General features: G+C 45.3%; 1 protein-coding gene across 2 annotated transcripts in view; it reads left to right on the plus strand.

Moving 5' to 3' along the window:
* The window catches only part of LOC135214483 (transketolase-like protein 2), an 89,202-nt gene that overhangs the window by 44,551 nt on the left and 30,380 nt on the right, over positions 1–14,271 (plus strand). For both annotated transcript variants that reach the window (XM_064248836.1, XM_064248834.1), the window contains exon 6: positions 1,973–2,111. In XM_064248836.1, coding sequence (XP_064104906.1) covers positions 1,973–2,111 — 139 coding nt within the window. The remainder of the gene's footprint in view (positions 1–1,972; positions 2,112–14,271) is intronic.

The following is a 14,271-nucleotide window of genomic DNA, read 5'->3' on the forward strand; positions in this document are numbered from 1 at the left end:
AGTTTAAACTTGTGGATTTTTAGTCATGGGAAAAGAGGAAGGTGTTAAAGATAGAAAAAGTGTTATGTAGGAAGGATGTGTAAGAAACTTAATTTTTCTGTAGTTATACTTTTTTTCAATCTGTAATATGGTAGATTTATTTTTTCCTCTAGTCATAGTTAGAAAACTCGTCTGTCTACTCTAGATGTACTCTGATATCTTTAATGAAAATACAGTAAGTTAAAGGATATAGTACTAGATTAGAGAGCAAGAGAAAAGAACATACCTAGACATGACATTTTGTTCACATCAAATAAGTGTACATGTAGGTGTCAATGTCATTCCAGCAATCTGGTGACAGACCTACTAACCTAATGGCCCTTACTTGGCATAGGTAAGTAGGAATAAGAGATTGCATAAGTTGGATTCTGACCTTAGAGCATGTGATTAAAACTGCACTTAGGAGACTGGATATTTTGGAACTTGAAGAAAAAAGTCTAAAGTCTGGCAGGAGGAAGAACTGAATATTGCAAATTGTTAATATCCCCAGGAAGAGAGGAAATAGCATCATGTCATGGAAAAGTCATTGGATTAGTTGCAATTACCAATCAGCAAATTGAGGCTGAGGAGAGCTGGGTGCGATATACAAAGATCTAATTCTTAAAAAGAAAAGACCTGCAGATATCAATATTCCAAATAGTCTTGGAATAAGGTTACCCAAGACATTTTTGAGGAGGACTTGCACATGGCCTTAAATTTGCTTTAGAAAGATTTTAGGTTTTTAATACATACTCAAATTTAAGGCAACTGGCAGTTTTAGTCTTTAGTTTCCTTTTATTGGGTTAGGCATGTATTGGGTTAGGCATGAAATGAGTGTTGTATTCTGCCTGAATTCCCATCTGATCTGGTATATTCATGCCCTGCCAGTTATTTCCACATTTACTTTGCTGAATACTAATTGCTGTTCTTGCCACAATGCATGTCCAAACAAACTGGCTTTTTATATATATTTCCCACTTTGCTCAGACCATGAGTGTGTAGTCTTAACTTTTCAAAATGGCCTATTTTTTTGTCTTTACTTGCTCCATAAAGTAGTAGAGGCTTGTGCAAAAAGTTTACTTTTACAAAAAATTTTTTACTTACTTTCTGAAACTATTTGAACTTTATATGTGGCAGTCTTTCCTTAATATCATTGCCTGCTTCATCCTGTCCCTAAGGCCTGATCTTCCACCACTAGAACATGCTGCCTCATCTTTTCTTAATTTGCTCTTACAAATTTATTGAAATGGAAGCCAATTCGAAATTCATGTTAACACTCTTTAAATAACAGGCATCCCATTGTGTTGAAAAGTTACAGGTGACAGAAAAAGTATTACTGTAATTGAATGCAAATAAAGGAAGGTAAGTAAAATCAAAGTAGACAAAGGGTAAAGTTCTTACTATGGTGCGTCCTGTTAAGGTAGATGGTAAATTCAGAGGAAGACGACCCAGAACCCTGAAGATCACAATTGAGAATAATTTAGGAGGCAGGAGGTGGGATGTTCACAAGTATTGGATAAATAAAAAAGCATAAAGGTTTATGAATTGTCTATAAAGTAGCAAGTTTGGTTAGATTCTTCAGACAATTTAGTTCCATGAACTAATATGTATCAAGATCAATTGTAGAGATTTTTTGGAGTATTTCAGAGGTAATCAGGAAATGTAAGGTTCAAAAGGTCCCGAGTAGACAATGTCTTGTGAATTACCATCATTTAGTTTAACCAGACCACAGTTAAAACACTTTTCATAGATGCAGGGGAAGCCATAATGAAAATCAGAAGAAATTTTTTTTTTTTAATACATGAGTTTTGTAAATGGATTTGCCTAGGCCATTATTATTACCCTTCTTTTTTTTCTTCTTTTTTTCCCCCAAAGTTGTGATAATTATTGTTCAGGTTTCCAAAGTAAATTGTCAACTTTTCTAAATTACTCTCCTTTACCTTGTGCCTTCCAGGTGACAAGGTAGCAACAAGACAAGCTTATGGTACAGCTTTGGCCAAGCTGGCAGAAAGCAATCCCCGTGTAATTGCTTTAGATGGTGACACCAAAAATTCCACATTCTCCAATGCAATGTTGAAAGTTGATCCTTCAAGGTAAGTTTTGCTAGACCTGTATTTGAAGTTGAGTTTTATGAAAATGGGCTGATAGTAATGGTATAGTGTAAAACCTGAAATACCTATGTACAATAGTGTACCATAGTTTGATGCATGATTTGAGGGAAACTGTTTACTGGTTAATTGTAGTTTTCAACAGTGTAAATTTGCTGCTGTTGTGCTTTTAGTGTAGATTAAAAAGTGGTTGCTCTCCTGCTTTACACCTGAACAACTGCCGAAGTTATATTGTTCTACATGTTAGGCTTAGCTTTTCTACAGATTGTGGAAATTTTATTGGTTACTTGGCATCTTGATCAAACCATTAATTCAGGGAATGTGAGCCAGTTCTTCTTTTTGAGTTACCTCGACTAGTTGGTAAAAGTTTAAGCAGGTTTTGCTGCTCTTAAAGTCGGCACTTGCACCGGTGTGACTTTAATTCTGTATGTAGTTGATGGAAATGATACTCAGTATGGCTGTTTTTTTTTTTTGTTTTTTTTACATTTGAAATGGAACCATCCAAAAAAGTGGTGAAATTATCATTGGAAAAGGAAGTACGCATTCTAATAGTATGTACAAGATATATAGGGATGTGTGTTTACTTCATGGAAAACTTAGCTTTGAACAGTGTTATCACAACAATAAATTTTGCACAACAGTCTAGAAACGAGATTTGGTGGTTTAATCTTTTAAACTTTTTTGATGATGATAAAAATTAGATTAATGTTATAAACCCTTGTTTTGTGTGTGATGGCGATTCATCCTTACATGTGAAACGCAGGCCACATTTTAATAAAATTTAATTTTTGTACATGAACTTCCCTGCCAGATATATACTTAGCTTATGTCTCTGACGTCACGACAGAAAATTCAAAACTCGCGGCACACGCTACAGGTAGGTCAGGTGATCTACCTTACCCGCCGCTGGGTGGCGGGTGTAAGAACCAGTCCCCCTTTCTTGTCAGATTTTTTTTCTGTCGCCGGCTGGACAACACCTGTTGTTCAGTCCTTACGATAGTTAGATTCTTTCTCGTTGCCGACGAATTGGATTTTGGTGAAGTACCCTTTGTTTGTTGGCTTGGCATACGCTTTTGGATTGTTATTTGGATTTTCTTTTGGATTTTTCTTTGGATTAATAATCGTGGATGATTCTGAGGTTATGAAACCTTCTTTATTTAGAGTTTGCTCAGTGAGTGACTGTAAAGTGAGGCTTCCAAAGGCTGCTTTGGATCCTCACTCCGTATGTATGGTATGTAGGGGGAATGAATGCTCTTTCGTTAACCCTTGTAAAGAGTGCGAGAGTTTGGATGAAGATGGATGGAAGGCTCTATCTTCTTATTTACGGAAGTTGGAGAAGGATAGGGCGCGCAAGGCTTCTTCAAGGAGCTCAAGTAGATCTAGAGTCAGTGAAATGGACGTTGAGAACCCTGTAGCAGAAGTAGTTCCTTCTCTTGTTTCAGCCCCTGCGCCCAGCTTTGAACCCGAAGATTCGTTTTCGGAAGTTGCTTCCGGGAGAGCCTCGATCAGGAGTAAGGAGAGCTTCGCTCGCTCTCGACAAGGTAAGAGTGACAGTGCTCACTAACGCTTCCAGGCCTAGACCTCTTCCAGACTCCCAGACCCAGTGGAGGAGGAAAGTCGAAAGCCGCAGGAAGGTTTAGGGAACCCCCAACCCCCACCGGTCAGGCGTCCCCTCGGCAGATCCTGTTGCTCGTTCCCCAGCTGCCTTGGATCGAGCCAAGAAGGAATTATTGCGCCAGTGTTTCTCTTCATCTTCCGTCGCCATTTCTCCTAAGCATAGATGGAGCGCTCCCCGGTAGTCGACGTCTCGCCCTCTCAAGAGGCCCTGGAAAGCACCTTGCGCCCTTCCTTCCAGCCCCGAATCCTTCGCGGAAGAACCAGAAGTGGAACGCAAGAGAGCCAAGAATTCTTCTGTTTACGCTTCTCCTGTTCGGTCTCAGACTAAGTCTCCTGTAGAGGAATTCAAGAGGTCTCCTGCGCGCATCTTGGCGGGTCTGCAGGCGCAGATTGCGGCTTTAGCAGATTCTATTGCCGGGTCTTCTCATTGTCGGAAGGACGCCTCGCTTCCGGTGAAGAAGTCAAAGAACGTCTCTTCTGCTCGCTCTCCTCCTGCCAGAGAAGTTATTGAGCCTCGTAGTAGGACGTCAGAAGTGCAGGTTGATGTTCGGGATCACTCTCAGAGTAGGCTCTCCTCTCTCCCCAGCAAGAGTATTGAGCATGTCGGGCGCAAGGAGCCTGACAGGCGCGCTCCTCAGGATTTCCGCTCCTCTTCAGTTAAGCGTCAAGAGCTTGACAGGCGTCGAGAGCCTCTTACTCGTCAGGAGCGAAGGAGGAGTTTTTCGCCTGGTAGCTGCTCTCCTTTTGACGGGCGCTCGGAGCCTAGTAGGCGCCAGTGGAGGCATTCCTCTCAGTTTGATCACTCCCGATTGGATAGGCGCACAGCCTTGTAAGCGCCGTGCTTCGGACAGGGACTCTTCCGTGGAAGTTTTTTCTCCCCGTGGCAGGCGTCAAGAGCCTGGTAGGGGTTTTGAGTCTGACAGGCGCCAAGAGCCTGGCAGGCGTATTGAGGATGGCAGGCTCCAAGAGCCTAGCAGGCGCAGAGAGCCTGATAGGCGCTCTCCCTTGTCCAGGCGCTCATCTGTGGACTTAGACTTTGCTTCCTACAGGTGAGCTTCCGCTAGTAGGCGCTCTCCAAGTAGGCGCTCTCCAAGTAGGCGCTCTCCAAGTAGGCGCTCTCCAAGTAGGCGCTCTCCAAGTAGGCGCTCTCCTAGTAGGCGCTCTCCTAGTAGGCGCTCTCCTAGTAGGCGCTCTCTCTGTAGTTGCTCTCCCTGTAAGCGCTCTCCCAGTGGGCGCTCTCCATGTAGGCGCTCTCCCAGTGGACATTCTCCCAGTAGGCGCTCGCCTAGTAGGCGCTCTCCGAGGAAAAGCTCTCCTCCTTGCAGTAGAACTTCTAAGCGTCATTCGTCTGAAGAGTATCTTGGGGATTCTGAGGAAGATTTGCCCAAGGATGCTTCAGTTTCGTCGTACAAGAGACTGACCGACCTCCTCTTGCAAGATTTTGGGGAGTCTCTTTCGGCCGTTGCTCCTCCGTCACCTCCGTCCTTATTTTCAACGACCAGTACGGCTAAGAAGTCTTAAGTCGTTAAGATGAAACCGACAGTGTCGATGAAGAAGGCTCTCAAGAACTTCGACGATTGGTTGGTCTCGAAGGAGGAGAAAGGGAAGACCGTATTTTCTTTTCCCCCGTCCAAACTTATGGGAAAGATGGGGTTCTGGTACGAGTCAGGAGAGCCCATGGGAAAGATGGGGTTCTGGTATGAGTCAGGAGAGCCCTTGGGTCTGACTCTTCCCACTTCGGCAGACTCGGACTTCTCTTCGTTGGTTGATTCCGCACGTCGCTCGGCGCTTAATTCTGCGAAGACGACGTGGGGTATGAGCGAGTTAGATCACCTTCTGAAGGGAATGTTCCGGGTCTTAGAAGCTTTTACTTTCTTGACTGGACCCTTGGAGTCATGGCTAAGAGGACTCAAGATCAAGACACTTTCTCCTGAAGACCTTCATGCGGTGCTGTCTTGTATGGACAAGGCAGTGAGAGACGGATCCGGGGAGATAGCTTCACTTTTTGGCGCAGGTGTAGTAAAGAAAAGGGCGGTGTTCTGCTCCTTTCTTACCAAGGCTGTTTCCCATGCACAGAGAGCTTCCTTGTTGTACTCTCAACTTTCTCCGCAACTCTTCCCGAAGAAAATAATCAATGACATTTCCAGCTCGTTGTCAGCAAAAGCGACGCAGGATATGCTGGCTCGTTCAGCTAGGATCCTGAAATCTTCGTTCCAGCAGAAAACGAAGAAGGACACTCAAGAGTAGGCAAGAGCCCTTTCGAGGAGGCCCTTCGTCCCGCACTTCTTCCTCCAGAGGTTCGAGACCACCTAGAAGAGGAAGGACCTTCTCTCAGTCTATTAGGGCCAAGAAATAGCTCTCGTGTCCTCCAGACAACTGTGGGTGCCAGACTTCTGAATTTTCCAGACATCTGGGCACAAAAGGGGGCGGACAACTGGTCCCTCGCTATCATCAAGAGGGGATACCTCATTCCCTTTATTTCGAGACCACCTTTAACCACCACACCAAGGGAGCTGGTGGCCAAATACAAAGACCCTCTCATGAATCAAGCCCTCGTTCTAGCAGTAGAGCTGATGTTGGAGAAAGAGGCAATAGAGATGGTAGAGGACCCTCTTTCCGCGGGTTTCTACAACAGTCTGTTCCTTGTTCCTAAGAACTCAGGAGGATGGAGGCCGGTTCTGGACGTAAGCGCCCTGAACGTCTTTGTGAAGAAGAGGAAGTTCGCTATGGAGACGACTTCATCAGTCTTAGCAGCTCTTCGTCCCGGGGACTGGATGGTGTCACTGGACCTTCAGGACGCTTACTTCCACGTGCCGGTCCATCCTTCGTCACGCAAATTTCTAAGATTCATGTGGAGAGGGAACGTTTTTCAGTTCAGGGCCCTATGCTTCGGCCTTCCACAGCCCCCCAAGTCTTCACAGGGCTGATGAAGAACGTCGCTCAGTGGCTTCATCTCGAGGGAGTGAGGATTTCCCTCTACTTGGACGATTGGCTAATCAGGGCCAAGTCCAAGGAGAAATGTCTGGAGGACTTACGTTTAACGTTGAATCTAGCAGCTTCTCTGGGTTTGCTAGTGAATTTCGAGAAGTCACAGCTAATCCCCAGTCAAGATCGTATCTATCTGGGGATTCTGATGGCTTCTCAGGTTTTTCGGGCGTATCCTTCCCCAGAGAGGATAACCCGATGTGCGGAGAAGGTCGCAACCTTTCTAGAGAAAGATGTATGCACAGCGAGGGAGTGGATGAGTCTGTTGGGGGGACACTCCTCGCTGGAGCAATTAGTTTCTCTAGGGAGGTTGCACCTCAGACCCCTACAATTCTTCCTGACGAGGAACTGGAACCGAAGATCTCAAGGTCTAGACTTTGCGTTCAAGATTTCACAAGTGGTAAAGGAAGATCTCCGTTGGTGGCTAGACCCTCTCCGGTTCAAGGAAGGCCTTTCCTTGCATGTTCGGAACCCCAGCCTAGTGTTATATGCAGACGCATCGGACATAGGTTGGGGAGCTACTCTCGGGTCGAGAGAAGTGTCAGGCACCTGGATGGGGGATCAGGTGTCCTGGCACATCAACAGGAAAGAGCTAACAGCGATTTGGTTCGCTCTCAAAACCTTCGAACCCCTCGTAAAGGGAAAGTCAGTTCAGATCAACTCGGACAACACCACAGCCCTGGCTTACATTCGGAAACAGGGGGGGACTCACTTTCTCCCTGTACGAGACAGCGAGATCGCTCCTCCTGTGGTCGGAGGAGAGGAAGATAAGTCTTCTCACCAAGTTCGTACAGGGAGAAAGAAATGTCAGAGCGGATCTGCTAAGCAGAAGGAATCAAGTCCTTCCCTCAGAGTGGACTCTGCACTCGGACGTATGCCAGGAGCTGTGGAGGACGTGGGGCAGGCCCCATCTCGATCTCTTTGCGACCTCCAGGAATGCGAGGATAGATCTATACTGCTCCCCTATTGCGGGCCCAAGAGCAGTGGCAATAGATGCATTCCTGATGGATTGGAAAAACCTGGATCTTTACGCATTCCCGCCATTCAAGATTCTAGGGGAAACGCTAAGGAAGTTCGCAGCTTCAGAAGGAGCGAGGATGACTTTGATAGCTCCGTTCTGGCCCGCCCACGACTGGTTCACAGAGGTACTGGAATGGCTGGTGGATGTTCCAAGATCCCTTCCACTAAGAGTCGATCTGCTCAAACAGCCCCACTTCGACAGGTTTCACAAGAACCTCCCCGCTCTCAGTCTGACTGGATTCAGACTATCAAGAGTCTCGTCAGAGCTAAGGGCTTTTCAGCAAAGTCTGCAAGGGCTATTGCCAATGCACGTTGACCTTCCACCTCCAGAGTCTACCAGTCGAAGTGGGATGTTTTTCGACGTTGGTGCAGGACTCATAAAGTTTCCTCCTCCAGTACCTCTGTGACTCAGATAGCAGATTTCCTTCTCTTCCTGAGAGTAAAATGCGGGTTAGCAGTCTCTACCATCTAGGGCTACAGGAGCATGCTTTCTTCAGTTTTTCGTCACAGAGGATTAATCATATCCGAAGATAAGGACCTCCATGACTTAATCAAATCGTTTGAGACTGTTAAAAGAACCTCTTGCTTAGTCCCTAGCTGGAATCTAGATGTCGTACTGCTCTTCCTGAGGTCCTCAAGATTCGAACCTCCCCATACAGCTTCGTTCAGAGACCTCTCGATGAAGTTTTTCTCTGTGCGTTAGCTTCAGCGAAGAGAGTCGGCGAGCTGCAGGCTCTAGAAGGTGAGGTAGGTTTCCAAGGAGGCTCCGCGGTTTGCTCTTTTCTTCCGGCTTTCCTAGCCAAGAATGAAAACCCATCTTCACCGTGGCCCAGGAGCTTCGAAATTAAAAGCTTATCCTCCTTAGTTGGGACAGAAGAGGAGAGATCTCTTTGCCCAGTGAGAAGCCTGAAATTTTATCTTCAGAGGAAGAGAAGACTTGGTGCTAATGCAAGCAATCTCTGGTGCTCAGTAAGGGACCCCAGTAGGCCCTTATCTAAAAATGCCCTCTCATTCTTTATCAGGAATGTTATTAGAGAAGCCCACATATCTTGCAATCGGCAACAGTTTAGTCTTCTGAAAGTCAAGGCGCACGAAGTAAGGGCCATCGCGACGTCTTTGGCTTTCAAGAAGAACATGTCATTGCAAAACCTCATGAAGGCCACTTTTTGGAGGTGTGAATCAGTCTTCTCCAATCACTACCTAAAAGACGTATCGATTACGTATGAAAAGTGTTTTGGGCTAGGCCCTTACGTATCGGCGGATTCAGTGCTGGGGCAGGGAGCTGAAACACATCCTTTTTAATCTTTTTCCCTGTTAGTTTTTGATATTGAGTTTTTTGGTTGTACGAAGGAGGTTGCAGGAGGCAGCTCCTTCTTTCGTATACTAATATTTGTAATTGGTTAGGTGATCGGTTGTGCTTGAGGCTCCTTGCGTTTGGTAGTGATAGGCTCTGTCACATAAGCGGGTTGATCCCCATTGACCAGACCCTGTTTGGATTCTGCCAAGTAAGTGGACTCAGTTCCCATTGGTAGACCCAAAGAGTTCTTCAGCTACAGGTCACGCCCTCGCTGAAACTCTCTAGGCAACGCAGACTAATAGACAGTAACTATGAAGTCTTCTGCCTAGATCAGGTAAGAACCAAGGGTATATATTTTATTCCTTTAACATGTGTTGTCCCCACTTTCTAGGTGAGTATGTCTCTTTCCCTCCACCAAGGGTGTCAATCAGCTAAGTATATATCTGGCAGGGAAGTTCATGTACAAAAATGATAGTTAGTATACAATAAAGTTTTGTACATACTTACCTGGCAGATATATACGATTGATGGCCCAGCCCGCCAGCCTCCCCTCAGGAGACAGGTGGAAGAAAAATCTGACAAGAAAGGGGGACTGGTTCTTACACCGCCACCAGCCGGCGGGTAAGGTAGATCACCTGACCTACCTGTAGCGTGTGCCGCGAGTTTTGAATTTTTCTGTCGTGACGTCAGAGACATAAGCTAAGTATATATCTGCCAGGTATGTATGTACAAAACTTTATTGTATACTAACAATATCATACTTCTATACAGAAGTTGTGTTTAGTGATTTTTAAGAATATTAATGCATACTTTAGAGGAGGGTGAATAGTTGTTCATGGCTGTGAATTTTATATACATGTACCTATAATTCAATTGAAAAAACTCTTAAAAAAGGGATTTTGACGTAAGGAAAAAATCTATTTCTGGGCCGATTGGCTCGTGTCGCCAGCGAAATATCCTTTAATCTATTATTTCTAGGGTAAATGTACTAACACATACCAGAGAATAAATAAAATAAAGAAAAAAAGGTCAGTATAACTGCTCGCTCACCCTCCAAGAAGGTGTCGGTATGAACACTAGGCGAGTGAGACCACTACCACGAGCCAAATACCAATAGAAATCTCCCACAACAAAAACCCTCCATGAGGAGAGCCGACCCACAGAGTGAGCAGCTCGTACTACTACTACATCCATCCCATGCTGCCGACTGCTGCGCCTCTAGTGGCCATCCTGAAGTTAGCAGACAATCTTGGGCGAAGGGATGGGTAGGGTGGGATTTCGCTGGCGACACGAGCCAATCGCCAGAAATAGATTTTTCCTTACGTCAAAATCCCTTTTCTGGGCTCAGCTCGTGTCGCTGCGCGAAATCGTACCAGAGAAATAGCACAAGATTGTAACAAAAGAAATAAAATAAAACAGAATAGGTCTCAAATAAAAAATAAAGTAAATATAAAAAAGAGTATAATTGCTAAAAAGATACAAATACACAGTGATACAAAATAGAAATATGCTTAAATTACCCTTAATTCTAAACATGTTTCTTATCATAAGGTAATTACATATGTACAGAGGTAAATTGGCTTACATGTAACAAAATAGTATCTGTGTAAAGGCATGTATCAAATATATAACAGCAATTAAAAATGACCAAATTAAACAACAATGATAATATGTAAGGAATGCATATGACTTAATATACAAACCCGTAACCATTATAATTGAGATGTATCCCCTAGCATAAAAATAAGGGGGTAACATCCATGAGATCAAAATCCATAATCATCTGTGAGTGTCCCTAGCAAAAAATAAGGGGCACCCACTACATCATCATCAAAGCAGCTAAGACACCAGGTGAATGTAAATGAACACGGTAGGAATAGACGAACTGTTGGGTGAAGCAGGTAGAAAGGAGGACTGAATCTTCTACTACAAATTAACTAGAATCAGGGAAACTATGTTTCCCGCTGCTACTGCTGAAAATTTCAGAGCTTCCAAGGACTTAAGTAATGGCGTTTTGAACACTGTCGGCGATTTCCATCCGGTATACTTTTTCAACTCATCGAAGTTCATGTGTTGGAAATAATTAATTGAGGTGGCTACTGCCCTGACATCATGTGCTTTCGGGAAGAGTCAGGATTGGCTTGCTTAATAAAGTACAGGATTTGTTGCCTGATGCCTTTAATGGATAAAGTTCCACCTTTTTCCCTCCTAAAGAGGGGACCCGAAGAGGATGAGGAGGTCCTGGACAGAAAGGGCTCGTAAGGTTGTAACTGGGCAAGGAGATACATCTTGTGGAAGGGGTAGTACCTTCCAAGGTTCCCACCTCATCAAAGGATCTTCATTCTTTGCTAAAAAGCTACGTTCCGGAGAAAGAAAGTAGTACTTCCCCTGTGGGAAGGAATTGAATATGATCCGATCTCTGGATAAAGCCGACCAGTTCTGAAATTCTTGCTCCTGAAGCTAAGCTTAATAAAAACAGGGTTTTCCTTAAGAGCATTATAAACGAGCATGTGTCATTATCGGTTTCTGAAGACAGTTTAGAACATCGTTTAAGAACCATGAAACTGACGTAGGCCTTACAGAAGGTCTAAGTCCTCACAGCATGCCTTATGATAGACGAGGAAGTAGGAATCCGGTCAAGTCTATGTTGAACCCAAATTGAAATATCTTTTTCAAGGCTGACTTGTTTGTCGTAATCGTGCTAGCTGCTAAACCTTTTTCAAACAAGGATCTGAAAAAGGATATAGCTGAATTAACTGTCATGATTCTAATATCAGATTCTCTCAGGAAGATTGCTAACTTTTTGACAGCAGCATCATACTGTCTCAAAGTTGAATCCCTTTTATCGGATTCCAAGAAGAGAATATTCTGAGGGTCAATATTCGCATCTCTTTTTGCCGCAAACTTCATGAAATCCATAAGTTAGGGTTTTGAGAATCCCTGAGGAAGCGAACACAGTCTTCGTTTGTACTGACTGGGAGAGCCTGGGATTGGGGATCCGAAGAGGACGAAGGCCCAGCTCCAGAATTATGGGGATACCAATTGCTCTTCGGCCAGTCTGGGGCTACTAGAGCCACTTGACCCTTGAACGTCCTGAGTTTTGTTTAACACTTTCATGAGAAGAGTTCACTGGAGGAAAAGACATAAATCTTCTTCCAGTTGTTTCCAGTCCAGAGCCAGGGCGTCCGTGGCATAGGCCAGGAGGTCCAGGTTGGGGGACTACGTAACAGGGGAGCTTGTGATTCGCTTGGGATGCGAAGAGATCCACCTGTAGCCCTGGGACTCTTTGAAGGATCCATTGGAACGAACTGTTGTCCAGAGACCGTTCCGACTCTAGGGGTACTGATCGGGATAACGCGTCTGCTATGACGCTCAACTCACTCAGCATGTGAGTGGAGGAGAGATGCCAACTGAACTTGTCTGCCAAGGGAGAGATGGCTACCATCACCATGATTTAGATGACCGTGACTTGGAGCCTCCTCTGTTTATACAATGTACTAACCACTGCGCTGTCCAGAACTAGCTTTATGTGGGAGTACTTTGGTGGGCGCAACCTTTTTAGAGTCAAGAACACTGCCATTTGCCTCCAGTACGTTTATATGGAACTGACTGAACTGAGGTGACCAAGTTCCTTGAACCTTTTGGACCTGGGAATACCCTCCCCAACCGCTTAAGGGACTACCGTCTGTATGGATGGTAATCCCTGGTGTAGGAAACTGAAGGGGTACTGACACTGACAAATTCTTGACTTTCGCCCACGGCTGAAGTCGATTCTTTAGAATCAGAGGACTGAGGATAGTTTGTCCCTGGACCTGACATTGCTCGTGAGCGCCAGATTCTGGTTAGGTCTTTCAGTTTGGCTTTCATTAGACGTTTGTCACTGATGCAAACTGGAGAGAACCCAGGATCCTCTCCTGAGCTCTCCTTGACGCCAGTTTGTGACTTAGAAATTGCTTGACTGACTTCGCTATTTCTTTCCTTTTGGTTGATGGAATCGACAAGAGTAGGTGGGAGGATAGATTCCATTGAATGCCCAGCCACTGAAAGTCTGACCTCTGGAGTGAGTCTTGACTTGGTCCTGTTTATCTTGAAGCCTAGATATTCCAGGAACTGAATCACTTTCAGTGTGGCTCTGTTGCATTCTTCGACTGTTGGCGCCCAGATCAACCAATCGTCGAGATACGCTACTACCATAATCCCTTGTGATCTGAGTGTTTGCACTACCACTTCCGCTAGTTTCGTGAACACCCTGGGTGCCACGTTGAGTCCGAAGGGAACTACCTTGAAGGAGAATGTCTGGTCTCCTATCTTGAAACCCAGATATGGACGGAAGTGTCTTGCAATAGGGATATGATAGTAGGCGTCTGTAAGATCGATAGAGGTGGTGACGGCCCCACGGGGAAGTAGGGTCCGCACCTGTGAGATCGTGAGCATCTTGAACTTGTCGCAGCGGATGGCTAAGTTTAAGCGGGACAAGTCTAAGATTACTCTTCTTTTTTGTGAGCCTTTCTTTGGCACGCTGAACAAGCGACCTTGAAATTTTAATCTCTTGACTCTCACTATAGCTCCTTTCTGAAGGAGGTCCTCTGCGTACTCTGTCAACAAAAAAATTCCTTGGAAGGAAGTTGACGGAAAGGTCTGGATGGAGGTGGCGGGTTCGTCAACCAGCTCCAACCAGGCCTTTTTGACACTATGCTCTGAGGCCCATTCGCTGAAGTTCCACCGGTGGCGAAAGTGGAAACAGCCTCCCTCCTACCTGAAGTTCTTCATTGGTTTCCTGGTAACCGCCTCGGCCTCCTCTGAAGTGCTTTCCCCTGTTAAAGGGGCCTCCCGATCCTCTCCCACGAAAGGAACGCTTACCTCTGCCTCCCTACCCGAGGCGGTCATACTTCTGTGAAGCTTGACTCTCGAAGGCTTGATTGTAGCTGGAGAGATGGCGTAAGAGGTTGGAGGGCTGAGGTTGAGGGGATATCACATAAATTGGCTGTGATTGAGCCTTAGAGGTGGAAGGTTGGGCTGTTTGCACTAAGGGCACCGCTGGAACTTGCTGATGGGAAAGCGTGACTGCTTCTTCTGGTAAGGATGGAAGCGCCTAGGTTTCCCCCGACCCTTACCACCTTTAGGTGTTAGGTCCTTGTCTCCTCTTAGCTGTAAGGCCCCAACGGTCCTTAAGGACTCTGGTTCAGCCTCGTAGCCTCTGACTGAACTTCCTTCACCATAGCTTCT

This window comes from Macrobrachium nipponense, chromosome 45 (genome assembly GCF_015104395.2).
Source record: "Macrobrachium nipponense isolate FS-2020 chromosome 45, ASM1510439v2, whole genome shotgun sequence".
Classification (NCBI taxonomy): Eukaryota; Metazoa; Arthropoda; class Malacostraca; order Decapoda; family Palaemonidae; genus Macrobrachium; species Macrobrachium nipponense.